The sequence below is a fragment of the Eptatretus burgeri genome, chromosome 6, assembly GCF_056783735.1.
Source record: "Eptatretus burgeri isolate ZD-2024b chromosome 6, Ebu_testis_v1, whole genome shotgun sequence".
Classification (NCBI taxonomy): Eukaryota; Metazoa; Chordata; class Myxini; order Myxiniformes; family Myxinidae; genus Eptatretus; species Eptatretus burgeri.
In genome coordinates, this window is record NC_140966.1 from 12,304,816 (window position 1) to 12,319,294 (window position 14,479).

General features: G+C 42.0%; 1 protein-coding gene across 5 annotated transcripts in view; it reads right to left on the reverse strand.

Annotated features, from left to right (window-relative positions):
• Positions 1-1,732: 1,732 nt before the first annotated feature.
• Positions 1,733-14,479, reverse strand: part of LOC147024265 (cell adhesion molecule CEACAM5-like) — a 33,698-nt gene continuing 20,951 nt past the window's right edge. For 4 of the 5 annotated variants that reach the window (XM_085884041.1, XM_085884042.1, XM_085884038.1 and 1 more), the window contains 5 exons: positions 12,620-12,657; positions 11,334-11,408; positions 5,948-5,985; positions 5,750-5,847; positions 1,733-3,872 (listed from right to left, as the gene is read on the reverse strand). In XM_085884041.1, the coding sequence (XP_085740167.1) occupies positions 5,770-5,847; positions 5,948-5,985; positions 11,334-11,408; positions 12,620-12,657 (229 nt within the window). In that variant the 3' untranslated portion in view covers positions 1,733-3,872; positions 5,750-5,769. Of the gene's footprint in view, positions 4,279-5,749; positions 5,848-5,947; positions 5,986-11,333; positions 11,409-12,619; positions 12,658-14,479 lie in introns of all 5 variants that reach the window. The other variant, XM_085884039.1, reaches the window with a different exon arrangement.

A 14,479-nucleotide genomic window follows, 5' to 3' on the forward strand; every position in this document is an offset into this window, starting at 1 on the left:
ACAAATCGCAGAGAGAGCAGGGGGGGCAAGGCTGGAGAGGAGTCGGTAGAAGACAGAAAGACCACCGACCAACCTGCGGTGATTGAGTGAGAGGCCCAAAGACTCAGCTTCATTGCGGGGGATGCCAATGATCTTAAAAGCCCTGGTTTCGACAGCGTGAAGTCGAGAAAGGTGGGAGGCAGGAGCACCAGCCCAGAGGGGAGAGCAGTACTCCATCAGGCTACGGACAAAAGCTTTGTAAGTAGTCAGGAGCTCAAGAGGGCCGAGGAAGGACTTTGCACGACGGAGGATTCCCAGTCGGCGACTGGCTTTTGAGGCGAGGTTGGAAATGTGACTTTCCCAGGAAAGGTCATGGCAGATAGTGAGACCCAGAAGCTTGAAAGAAAAGACTTCTTCCAGAGGATTGTTGAGAAAGTGGATGGGGGGGTTTTGTAAACGGTCCTTTCGAAGAGACATAGTGAGAGTGTGAGATTTGTGTGGATTGAAAGACATGTTCCACGTGTTGGACCAGTTTGTGATTTTATCCAGATCTGCAGTGAGCGAAGAAGCTGCTGCTTGCCGGTCTGAGGGATGACAGATGGTACGGCAGAGGGTGGAGTCATCGGCAAAGAGAAATAGAGGATTTTCCAGAGAGTCCGAGAGATCATTGATGAAAACCAGAAAAAGAACAGGGCCCAGAACGCTACCTTGAGGAACTCCAGCCTGCACAGGAAGAGGGGATGAAAGAACTCCATTTAGGGCCACACGTTGACTGCGACAGGAGAGGAAGTCTGCGAGCCTTACGTTTAGACTTACGTTTAGACAATGTAGTAGTCTCAGAGCTTCACTGCCAGAGACAGTTTTAACAGGTAAAGAATGTGCACAAGGCATCGGCACAATGACCTAACGTATTCCAAGTTAACTGAATGACCTTTTTTTTTTGAAATTACAATGTAACATTTGAATTCCATTTTTAAATGATATATAAATTCCATTTTGAATTCTATTTTAAATTAAATGACTCGGGAGTTATTTCTAAATTGTTGAAACACCAGAACATTTGACAAGAAAATTGGCTGCAAGACATTGATAGTGATACCAATACATTTGTTTTTATATGTTTTTTTTACACATTTAAAACATTTATTGGATGGAGTTTTATTTCACTCATAAAGCTGTCATTCCTCAAAAGGAACAATTGCCCAGAGATTGGGAGGAGGGACAGAGAATGTAATGGCAAATGTATTTAAATATTTTCAAGTGTTTGTGTGTGTGTTCGTTATTCTATCATGGCCGAACCGTAGCACCTAGAGGTTCCAAATTTTGGGTATAGTTACTTTAGAATCTGAACAAGGTATGTTTGAGTAGTTTTGAGAATCATAGAAAAAAGAAAAAACGGCTGGGCCAATCTCCAACTTATTTTTCATAAGTGCTGGGGGTACCTAGGGTCAGATCTGAGTATAACCCTACGTCCCTACCCCTTACAAGGCACTGCACTGGGAAAAAATTAGCTATGTAGGGGTTCTGGCACATGTTGTTCATTGAAAATGTTGAAATCTCACAAATAATTTTGTTTGTGTTTTTTTGTGCGTTTGTTACTTTTTCACGGCCGAAAACCACCGCCAGTAAAAGGTCACCCAGCCAGGCAGTGCTGGGAGTTCCCCCCCACCCCCACCCCCACTCCCTCCCGGGCAGTGCTGGGTCGCCCCTGCTAGTGGAGAATAAAGCAGCATTACTGAGTTTGACACAAATCTGTAACTCATTTGATGTTTATTTGAAAATAATACAAAGTGCAAAAAATATATGGCATTTATAAAGATGGAAATAAAATCGAAGTAAATAGCAAGGTAAAATATTCCTCTTGCAGCAGTACAAAACCGTCACATGTGAGGCACAATCACAATATATTACAAAAAGTAATTTCAACAATAAAAATACAATTCCATTCATTCTGCAGTTAAAATACGTTTGATATAAAATGTGCAAAATAGAAGAAAAAACAATAATAATAAACAAATGATGTAAAGATTATCTTGGCAATAATTTTGCAAACCAATGATGTATAAACTTTTGTACAAAAACATCAAAAATGCACATCTAATATTAATTTGCTCTGATTACTGATTAGTCACATTGAGCAGTAAATTTTTTATACCAAAACATTTTTTTTAAATGATCAATATACATTTTAATGTCAACAGCAATTTTGAAGAACAATGGCTGATTAAACTCTAGAGTAATGCTATTTTTTCTGTCCACAAGAGTGTGAGGCTCATGGAATTGACAGTGGAGAAACAATTGGGCATAAGCAGCAAGGAAATAAATTAACAGGAAGAAAAAGAAAAAGAATAAGAAAACTTGACAATTCAATGTTGCGATGTCGACCAATATGCCTCTGCCCATATTTATATTGTCTTTGCTTACTCTAACTTTGACCTAAAACATCAAGACAGTTTGACCTCAATATGTAATCTGTGGATATGTATCATGGTACATGTACTTAGTTGAGTTCAAATCCCATAGCCAATTGTATCACGTTAATAGGAGTTATAATGTGGCTTCTGACCCTTGACCTTTTTGTCACAAATAATCTATCATGGATAGATGCGCTGATGGAGGTTGATACATACTTGTACAAAGTTTGATTTAAATCCTTTCGGTTGGTCTCAAGTATCACATTTTTACTGGATATGACGTCTGACCTTTGACTTCTTGATGCCAAAATCGAATCAGTTCATCTTTACATCACACTGTATACTTATACGATGTGTGGTCAAAATCCCATCACTGGTTCACAAGTTAGTGCGGTACCAAAAATTTTACCCAACGGAACCTCTGACCTTTTACCTCTGGACCCCATAATCTAATCAGTTCATCTTTTCATCATTATATATACTTGTACCAAGTTTGACTTTGATCCCTTCAACCGTCCTGAAGTTATCACAGCATAAAAGGAAGAAGAGAAATAGGAAGAAGAAGAAACAATGAAACAAGCCAGTGAGGGTTGTGCTAAGTCGGGTTTATGGGGGTAATAAAGATCACGGGTCATGACAGTCTTGCAAGCCCCCTAAAGCTCAGTAACGGTGATGAAACAAGGTAAATGGTTTTGTTTCAAATAAAATAACCTGCTTGCAGTTGTTAATCCACATTGACCTCTGCACTTCCCAAGTCTGTTTCCCTGTTATATCTGCACAATAAATCCCCATTTTGATTCCAGTCATGAACAATTTTTTGGGCCAAGACAACGGATTTGCATGGACATCATTTAGTTTGAATATGCAAGACCTCTATCAAACAGAAAAAAAACAGAAAAGTCATTATAACAGTTGTATTAACACCCTTGACCAATTATCATACATTTGATCACTTATAATTATAATTTTTATTTATTTATTTACACATTGGTTTTTACAAATTTTGCGTATTACAAAAAAACCCAAAAACCAAAAGCAAAAATGATATTTGGTATCTTGTAATTATATGTGCACATTTAGAGGATAGACTGACTTCCGAATCAGCTTTAAGTGGAACAGTCTTTTTCATCACTGGGGGAATAGCTGAACAAGATTTTGTTGGAGTTAAACACAGCTTTTTCTCTACCCATAACAATGTTTGACAACATTACACAATTTCTGAACAAATTACAAGTACGAATGTACTTAAAAACTGGAATTGATCTGAAGAGTAAATTATCCTGATTTGGTATTTGGAAAACATTACACTTTGCGATTTTCAGTTGAATTGGGGTTAAATTAGTTTTACTTGGTCTTTAAAATGATACACTTTCAGAAGCAAATTAAATAAATTGCGACGCATGAACATGACGTGCAGCCAATGCATCACACACACACACGAGGTCCACCCTCCTCAAATATGCAATTGCAGTTGTCATACTGTGAGGAAGAGCCAATAAAAGAAGAAGAAGAAAAATTATGTTGGTTGCAAAAGCAGTAACCAAAAAACTTGCATCCTGCTTTCCCATCATTAAACGACAACAAAGGAGGGCAATTGCTAACTCTAAAATCAACTGCATATATTTATGGAGCTAAATGCAGTGTCAAATATTTCCATAACCTGATAAACATTAGTACATTGTTTTAAACGATTGTTTGTGCAAATATGGTGTTGGTTGGCAAGTTCCATTCTGGAAGTGACATCAACAGAGGTGACATGTTGAAAAGACAGCAAAACCACGACAACAGCATTATAGAAGGCAGGTGAAGGCTCATGTTGATGGACAGGTAGAACAATGCTCTTTATCTCCGGTGAAGGGTTAACGCCAGAAACGTCAGCTTCTCACTGCGGTTAGCATACATCAATCAACGTCTTGTTGATTCCATCCGACAGCATTATCGATTGGGTGGTGCAGGTAAGTAAACACACTCAGTAGTCTTCCCTGAGAGGCTATAAAAATAATTAGGAAGAATATGTCGATTTGCTTACGACAGTTTAAGTGTAGGTTTTGATTTGAACTCTCATCTTGTTTTGAATTTCTTTCTGCTGCTGACCACAGTGTTTGAACTTGTCATAAATTTTTCAATTAAAGTAATGGAAGCTCGATTGGCAATACTTTTAACCCAAAATTGATGGTGTTTTTTTTTAACATTGTACAGTTAATCGGAATGTATGCAGAGCAGCCGACAATTAACGACTTTGGGACTAATAAGTTAAAATTTGATTAAAGGTCCAGTTCAATAGAATTTCATGATTGGTTTAATGGATAAATTATGGTTTCTCTGAATACATATCCATCGCTGTTTTCTTGAATAAAAACTTTGGAATGAAAATTCCAGTGTATTTCGGATGTGTTTTGTGTCCTTATTTCCCCCCACTTCAAAATCCATCACTGGTATGATGGAGAACATCATGTGACCAAACGCTCTTACATCCGGATGTGTATCATGGCTGAATTGCCGAGTGACAATGCATGCGCTGCAATAACAATTTCGTCTCAACTATAGAAATAAGAAATGAAATGCCAAATTCGCTCGTGAACGATTTCCTTTTCAACCTCAAATTTTCCATAATGCCACGGATGGTTCGCATGGAAATAATTTATGGCTTTGTTTTGACAGCTCTGATAAATTCTTCCTCATTCCCTCTCTCCTTCCTTCCTTCGCTCCCTCCTCGGTGATGGAAGCTGACAGCGCATTATAATCAAACCAAAAAATGTTTTCACACAATTTTCATTCCATTGGATCTTTAAAGACAAGTCATTTGTGAAGCTTTGGGTGTAAGGTAAGCGGGAAAAAAATCTTCAGCTTGAATGAGAACTTGAATTACCAATGGTAAGTGAAAGAAATAAAATCGGAATTATATTAGAAGAAACCAGACTCGGTGGTGTAATGGTTAGAGCATCCACTCTGAGTCTGGGAGGTCGGCGGTTCGAACCCGACGCCAGCCAAGTCACACAAAGACGAAAAATGGTACATGCTGCATCCTTGCTTTATGCTCCACAATTTGAGGATGTAGCACAGACAAACCTCATAAGTTGGCATCCACGGGGAGGAGGAAATTTCTCCAAGTTGCCCTACTACTACTGAGTATGGAGAGAAAAAGGACAATAAAGATGGCATGGCTGGTACCAGAATTCCCTGGGAAGTTGCATCACTTCCACAAAGCTCAGAAGCTGTGTTTGTCTTAAGACAAGTCTGGTGCTGTCTCATGTATGTGTGTGTCTGCGTGATTTGTGTTGCAGCTCCTCCATGAGTTTTAGACTATGTAAGACAAATAAATAAATAGAAAAATAAGAAAAAGTAAACTTTGTTACCTGTTGCTTTATCTCCAGCATCATACCATGGTGAGAGACCGGATTTTAACACCTCTTTCACGCTCAGTTTTCACGATTCCGTAATCATGAATTTCACTCTGCAGCAAGCAATGGAGACAATAGAGAATGGGGAAGTTAGGGATGGAAGCATTGGGAATGGTAAAAACAAAGACCATCAAAAATGTTTATATTGCTCACCGAGTTTTCCAGGTTGCTGTTACTCAAATAATTTTCTCCTAAAGCAGAAGTAAATAAATTGACAACATGGTTAGAAGGTCGACGGTTAAAAATGGGAAACTATTGACCCATCTAATGACTCCACAAAATGCAAACTGGGAGGGGATGTTAGCCTTCTGGTGCTCGATAGATTTTAAATGTGATCGGAACCAAACTTCTGTTCCTTATTGCATGTGATTCATCAGTCTAACTTTCTAAATTGTACCTGCAATGGATAAATTTGGAAAAGTGTATGTTGTGAATTACTCTCAGATGATTGAAATCTTATGAATTATTCTCGGTGAAATTTGCAGAATTTGTTTTCCACTTGGAAGTTGTGGGGTACAATGTGAAAATAAAGGTGTAAAAAAGTCTGATTTGATGCAATTTAATTCCAGGCGATAAGGCTGAATGCCGAAACTCCATGTTTGCTTCGAAATCTTGTGTCCCAAACCCATCATGTTCTGTACCCACCTTATCCAGTTGTACCCAGCTGTCCCTGGACTCCGTGTGCTTTTCTCCTGACAAGGTGGAGAGCTTGCTTTCAAACCTCGACTCAGATTCTGCAACCGGTCCAGACGGCATCAGCCCACGTGTCCTAAAAAACCTGTTCTGCTGCTCTTGCTCTCCTTCTCTCTGTTCTATTCACCCTCTCATCCACCATCAATGATCTCTCTGACTCTCTGGAAAATCCTCTTTCTCTCTCAAGATTTTGCTCAGGGTCGTCTGCCATCTGTTTGGAAATCAGCAAACATTACTGCCCTGCATAAAAAAGGTGCAAAAACAGATCCCTGCAACTACAGACCAATCAGCCTTCTCCCAATCATCAGCAAGGTTATGGAATCCATCATCGCTTCAGACATGAAATCCTTCCTCTTCTCCAATGGCTTGATTTCCAATCATCAATTTTGGATTCAGACCAGGTCACTCTACCCTGGATATGCTGCTTCTGCTCTCCCAACAATGGATGGAGGTCCTCAATGCCGGACATTAAATCAGAGCCATCTCCTGAGACTATCAGAGTCGTCTGAAAACAGATGCGTGCTTTTGATACAGTCTGGCACTCTGCCCTGCTCACCAAACTCTCTTCCTATGGTAACTAAGGCCATCCCCAGTCATGGCTTGCAGACTTCCTTTCCTGTCACAGCCAACGTGTGGCCCTAAATGGAGTTCTTTCATCCCCTCTTCCTGTCCAGGCTGGAGTTCCTCAAGGTAGCGTTCTGGGCCCTGTTCTTTTTCTGGTTTTCATCAATGATCTCTCCGACTCTCTGGAAAATCCTCTATCACTTTGCTGACGACTCCACCCTCTGCCGTACCATCTGTCATCCTTCAGACCGACAAGCAGCAGCTTCTTCGCTCTCTGCAGATCTGGATAAAACCACAAGGTGGTCCAACACGTGCAACATGTCTTTCAATCCTGACAAATCTCACACTCTCACTATGTCTCTCCGAAAGAACCGTCTGGAAAACTCCATCTACTTTCTCACCAATCCTCTGGAAGAAGTCCTTTCATTCAAGCTTCTGGGTCTCACTATCTGCCATGATCTTTCCTGGGAAAGCCACATTTCCAACCTGGCCCCAAAGCCAGTCGCTGACTGGGAATCCTCCGTCGTGCAAAGCTCTTCCTTGGCACACTTGAGCTCCTGACCACATACAAAGCTTTCGTCCACAGTCTGATGGAGTACTGCTCTCCCCTATGGGCTGGTGCTCCCGCCTCTTACCTTTCTCAGCTTCACACTGTGGAAACCAAGGCATTCAGAATCATTGGTATCTCCTGTGATGAGGCTGAGTCTTTGGGTCTCTCAATCTCTCACCACAGGCAAGTTGGTGGTCTGTCTGTCTTCTACATTCTCCTCTCTGGCCTAGCCCCCTCTGCTCTGTCTGAGATATGTCCCCCGTCTCCCCCCCCCATAATTGCACAGGGCGCTCAAGGTATGCTAGCAACCCCCTTTTGGTAAAACTATCAAAATGAAGAATCACTGCTCACCTTCACTCTTTCATTCCTCCTTTTCCCCACCTTTGGAACAAACTCCCACACTCTCTTGAATCCCACTTTTCCCTCCAGGCCTTCAAAACAGCTGTTCACCACCATATCTTATCTTCCCCCATCCAAAACCTCGATCTTTTCTACCCCCCCCCCCCCCGCTAATCCACCCGAAACCCACCTCCTTCAAATTCCCTGCTTTCCTTCCTGAAAGTCCCTGTCGTGTCTATCTTGTTACCCTATGTACCCCATCCCATCCCTCTCCCTTCCACAGATCTCACATCTCTCTTCCACATTGTTTTTGTCCTTCCCTCTCCCACCCCTCTTGTCTCCTGCTCCCCTCGTTGTACGTTCTGTGTGCTAACTCTTACACGAGCCTTTTTAGAAAGGCAACAAAAGGTCAAAATTTTGAAAGGGGTGTAGACCTTCTATAGTCACTGTGTGTCCTTCCTTGGATGTGGTGAACAAAACTGCGCTCAATTTTCTCGATGAGGTCTCACTAAATTCATGTGCAGTGTTAACACTACACCTTTCGATTTGTAATTTATCTCCCTGTGAATACAAACCCGAGCTGACTGACACCGTGCCGTCTTAGCCCCTGTTACTATCCTATTACCAACCACAGACCCTTCTGCTGAATCACATGCTGCAAGACTGTCCTTGCATTATTTGGTCCTTGCTCTCATTCTTCTCACCAATTCACAGTCAATTAAGAGTAGATAAAGGACATCACGTCTCTGGTGGAGTAATGATGGCTGCCGGCGACCGCACAGTTTGTACTCCAGGCATAAATATGAACTCATTTGAGGGCTGTGGTTGGATGCTCATTCCCAGCAAGAGAAAGAATGAGAGTTTCCAAACCAACTCATTTTCCGAAATGGTCAACTCTTTACTGAGGCATGCCCAAACGAGTCCTCGCTCTCAAACTTCTGGGCCCCACTGAGGAACGCTCATTAACGCTCATTTCATCAAAAACAGTATCTTGGTTATCCTTACCACGAACTTTATCACAGGCTGACTCAGTCGGGAAAACATGATGAAAGACAATAATCACAGTGTGTGTGTGTATGGTGTGTGTGTGTGTGTGTGTGTGTGTGTGTGTGTGTGTGTGTGTGTGTGTGTGTGTGTGTGTGTCTTTCCTGTAACGATTGTAGACCAGTCATTGTCGTTTGGTCTATATATGGAAAAAACAACAATAGTGGGGCAACTTAGCATAACAATTGTGCATTTTGTGAGGAAAGCACCAAATTTGGCACACGAGTAGCCTATCATATTAAGAACAGATTTGGATATTAGGCCATCTCAAAATTTTTGATGGCAGTGGAAAATGGCTGCCACAGCCATCGGCGGCTCAATTTGAGATGGCCCAATATCCAAATCTGTTAATATTATGATAGGCTACTAGTGTGCCAAATTTGGTGCTTTCCTCACAAAATGCACAATTGTTATCCTATATTTAGCTAAGTTGTCCCACTACAAGGGGAATTTAGAGATTAAACACGGATAGGAGATGGGAAAAGGGAAAAAGACAGACATGAGGATGAAGGGTGACGCGGAATCTAAATATGCACATGATTCTGGTCAATGCTAATTGGGGTTTACAAACACGTGCTCGCATTCATTGGGATACAACTATCGCATAATTAAACCCCTCATTATCACCCAAGTCATTTCATAACAATACATATGCTGACTCACATCTTGATGCTCCTGCTTCACACCTTTCACTTATTTGTGCTGTGGAGACAAAGCCCCCCCCCTTCCCAGAAAACAACAACAACAACAAACAAATCGTTGGAATCTCCCGGAATGAATCTGAATTCCTGGGCCTGTTACTCCAGCATCGAAGACAGGGCGGTGGCCACTCTGACTTTAACTCTACCGCCTCCTTTATAGTCTTGCACCCTCTGCCATTCATGTGCTCTGTCCCTCACAAGGTTTGTGCAGGATGCATGTGGTCTGCCAGTAACCCCCTTCAGGGGAAACTCCCCCAAATCGAGACTCATTGCTCACCTCCACTCATTTGTTCCTCTCTCTTTCTCTTTCTTTATTTTTATTTTCTGTCTCTCTCTCTCTCTCTCTCTCTCTCTCTCTCTCTCTCTCTCTCTCTCTCTCTCTCTCTGTCTCTGTGTCTCTCTCTATCTCTCTGTCGCTCTCTGTCTGTCTGTCTGTCTGTCTGTCTGTCTGTCTGTCTGTCTCTCTCTCTCTCTCTCTCTCTCTCTCTCTCTCTCTCTCTCTCTCTCTCTCTCTCTCTCTCTCTCTCTCTCTCTCTCTCTCTCTCTCTCTCTCTCTCTCTCTCTCTCTCTCTCTCTCTCTCTCTCTCTCTCTCTCTCTCTCTCTCTCTCTCTCTCTCCCCCCCCCCCCCAAAAGCAACTTCCTCAGTCTGTTCAATATCATTCTTCCTTTGAGAGTTTCAAAGATTTCAGGTCATTCCCCATTCATATGCATAATCTTTACTCTATCCCCAAACCCACCCCTTCCTTTACAGTATATTTGATTTTATTCTTTGTGCGTGGGAAGGATGAGGGAGGTGTAATTTTCTCTGTAAATGTGTACCATGTAGCACCACCTATTGGTGGTGGTGGCAGAGGGTATTAAAATCTTCTTCTTTACCTGGGCAATGCTGAGGTTAAAGCACTCTTTGCACGAGTAAATTTGTTCCCATTCCTTTCTCCACCCTCCCTCCCGGTCCCGAAAAAAATCCGGGGGAGGGGCTTGTCAAAGCCTGTCATAGTGTGTGAGACATTTCTAGCGGGAAGGGACATCAAGAATGAAAGGGGGGCAAAAGGGGGGAAGAGCAGGACGCGAGGATGCAGACAGGGAGCAGGGACAGGGGGTGTTTTGGTGTTGGGGTGAGGGTGAGGGGTTAAAGCACTCAATGCACGGTAAATTTGTCTTCCCTTCCTTCTCCAAATGTTTTGGCAAATACGATGACCAATTGGTCCGTCAGCAAAGTGACGGGTAGGATCTGCTAGTAACTAATGAAAGTAATTTTGAGGAGATTGGTGAGCATGTGAGAAAGATCGAGTTGATTGGCAGTCAGACTGAAGCATTTTGGGTGAGCCTGGGTGAGAGGGAGAGAAAAAAAACGCAAAGACAGTGATGCAGAGACAGATGGAAGAGAAAAATATCCTGGGAAAGGTCGAGAGATGGAAGTATGGATGACATCTCAGCGATAACCAGAAAGATGAATGGAAGAGAACTCCAATTATGGCACAGAATCATATGGATGGGTGTAATTTCATCAAGTGTGAGATGTTCAAAGATGAACAAGATGACAACAATAACCCAATGGGATTGCTGTTCCTGATTTTCTGTATTCCAATAACAGTAACATTATACTCCTCAACAACAGGAGAAAGTATACTCTGGAAGACAACTTACCTGAACAGGTGGAGCTTCTCTTGTAAGATGGTTCTTGGAGGAACCCGTAATTATTTCTGCCTTCAGTGTGAAGCACTTGGTGGGAAAACAGAAGGATATATTTTGCAGTTGACAAAGTGTAATATGTTAGATAGCTTTGCACAAGAGGTCACAAGCAAAAAGCTGATGCTAGATTTCTATGCTCTGATCAATTAATGTCGAGTGCGGGGGGGGGGGGGGGGGGGAATATGAGCTTGGAGACAAAATGAGTAATGCTTTTTCCATTGCTAATCGCGATATAAGGCTTTTGCTTGTGCAAACATTTAATCATTTTTCTTTTGCACAGATTAATAGAAGAGTAGAGACGTGAGAAACTAGAAAGGCACTCGGTAGAGCGCATACCTCCGCCACGTAATGCCTGATCCACGAGAACATATCGGGCCCAATACATTTTTGATATCAAGCTATCGATCGTTTTTGGATCGATCTCTCAACGGTGAAGAATTACTTTAAAAATCTAGTAGTCGGATCCAGATCTGTCCACAACATTTTGAGATATCCTGCACACAGACAGACAGACAGACAGACAGACAGACAGACAGAGAGTGGTGAAAACATCACCTCCTTCACCTTTGGTGGTGGAGGTAAACACTGCTGGATTTTTAGATAAAGCTCTCATCTACCAGTGAAGACTGTAATGCCCCAAGGTAGTGTTTCAGGCCCAATCTTATTCCTAGTCTACATAAATGACCTCTCGATCCTCTAGAAACACTTCCTTTTTGCAAGTCCCTCCACATTATGTTGTCAAGCCCCCTATCAGACATACAGCCGCTGATTCACTCCTGCTGATCTGGAATTGATCCTGTTGGTAAATCGTGTTTTCAGGGTATTCGTCCTCTTGATTAGATGCTGGTCTGAGAATAGGAACACATCTTTCAACCCAGACAAATCTCAAAGTTTCACACCGTCACCAAGAAAGAATAATCATATAAAAAAAAAATAATCCAAACTTTCAAACTGCAACAACAATCATGCCGTTCTAGCAGAATATCAGATTCATTAATACTTTCAAAATCACTTGATATTTAAACAAACTTCAAGGAACCGGGAAAATGAGTTGGTGACTCCTGGGATAAAGTGACCTGACACCCACACGTCGATTGTTTAGTCTTCATTTAGCCAGTATGACTTAGGGCATATGGTGCATTGATCTTTATCCAAGACCCTTTTTGTGTAAGATAGTATCATCGTGTATGGTAATGGCTGTAACAATCATGACTGTTACAATGTGCAATTATCGTTCTTACCTTGGGCTGGTACAATGTTGGATATGTCCTTGATAGTTCTTTCAGTTGCAAAGTGAGGAAGAAATAAATTGAGGGAAGGGTGGGAATGTTGAGAGAAGGGTGGAAGGGGGGGGGGGGAGAAGGTGGTGAGAGTTACAATTTGAGAAAAATAAACTGAGAAAAAGAAAAAAAAAAAAAAAAGGAAGAAATTAAGAGGGAAAATGGAGGATAGGGGAGTTAAAGAATATGTGGATTAAAGGGAAAGGAGGTAAGGATGAGAAAGTAACAACGTCTCTCGTTTCCATCCACCATTCTATTCTGGTTTGAAATATGGCCGTCCCTGATAGCACCGAAGTGGAAGTTCACAGGACTAACATTTTCAAAGCCTGACCTCACTGATTCATTATCAAAACCATCGCATGGTTTGACAAGTTGCAATGACATGCTTGAGTAATGCAAATCTTATAGAGCTTTATAATTTGTACAATACAGTAAACCCTCACATATCGCGGGTTTCGACCAATCGTGGGCAACTGATTGTGTTCCCATTTAGTTATCTTGGGATTTCATTTCTGCCAATTGTAGATTTTGAGATAAGACGAGTCATCGTTTGTGTCCCGTGTGTGATTTCTTTGTTTGTTTTCCTTGTGTTGTTTCTCGAGCACCGTTTTTAATGGCACCCAAACATAAAGCGATGGACAAAGTTAGTTGTGTCAAAAGGCAGATAAAGGTTATGACGGGTGAAAAGATAAAGTTGTTAGATCGGTTGGATCGAGGTGAAAATGTGGCATCTGTGGGCCGCCATTACGGGGTCAATGATTGTCGGGAGAACATGCCCCATTGTTCTCTTCCTCATTCCCAAACCTTCATTTTCCAACTCCGTATTTCAACTTCATTCCCAAAACCCACTTTCCGGCACCCACACTCGAGCCCCCGTTCTCAAACCCTTGTTTCCAACACCTGCACTCGAACCCCTGCTCTCAAACACCATTTTATTTTTTAAACGTTATTTTTCAAGGGTTACCAAAGCTTATGGAACTAATCGAGGCAAAGGGATTTATGCTGGAGCAGGTCAAACGCTGACGAGATTATTCTGAAAGAGGATGTCACTTCTGACCTTCCTTTCCAAAGAGAATAGATCAATGTTCAAGGAAAGGTGGATCGAGGTTCAAGGTAAGGTGGTTAAGGGTTGTCCGACATTTCTCTTATGTGGCAATGCTGCTGGCGACTGTCATAAAGCTAATGCTGCTCTTCCAATCACTGAATCCCGCTCCACCCTCACTGCTCACCCTCCCCCACTCTCCACTCCCACATTATCATCATGATCCCAAGCTAAGCCTTGTGTTTTCTATTTATGGCAGAGTACAGTATGAGTACGTAATGTTCTTACTCCCACCCACCTCTGTTTTGTAATAAATTTAAAAGGTAAAACTCTTGTGTTTTTGTTCAATTTACATGGTTTTTATTATATTTTCATGTTTATTTCAATGTTATCATGCTTTATATATTTTTTCGATGTTTATTTCAATTGTAATATGTTTATTTTTGTCTGCCGCTGAGCTTCCTCGATATTTCCTTGAAGCCCAGGAACTTAACCCCCCTTTTCCCATTGGGCCTTGGTTTTCCCAATCGCAGTTTTAACTATCACGGCATTTTCCAGGAGCCTAACACTCCGTGATGTCCAGGAACCCAACACTCCGCGATATCCAGGAACCTAACACTCCGCGATATCCAGGAACCTAACACTCCACGATGTCCAGGAACCCAACACTCCGCAATGTCCAGGAACCCAACACTCCGCGATGTCCAGGAACCCAACACTCCGCAATGTCCAGGAACCCAACACTCCGCGATTTCCAGGAGCCTAACACTCCGCGATGT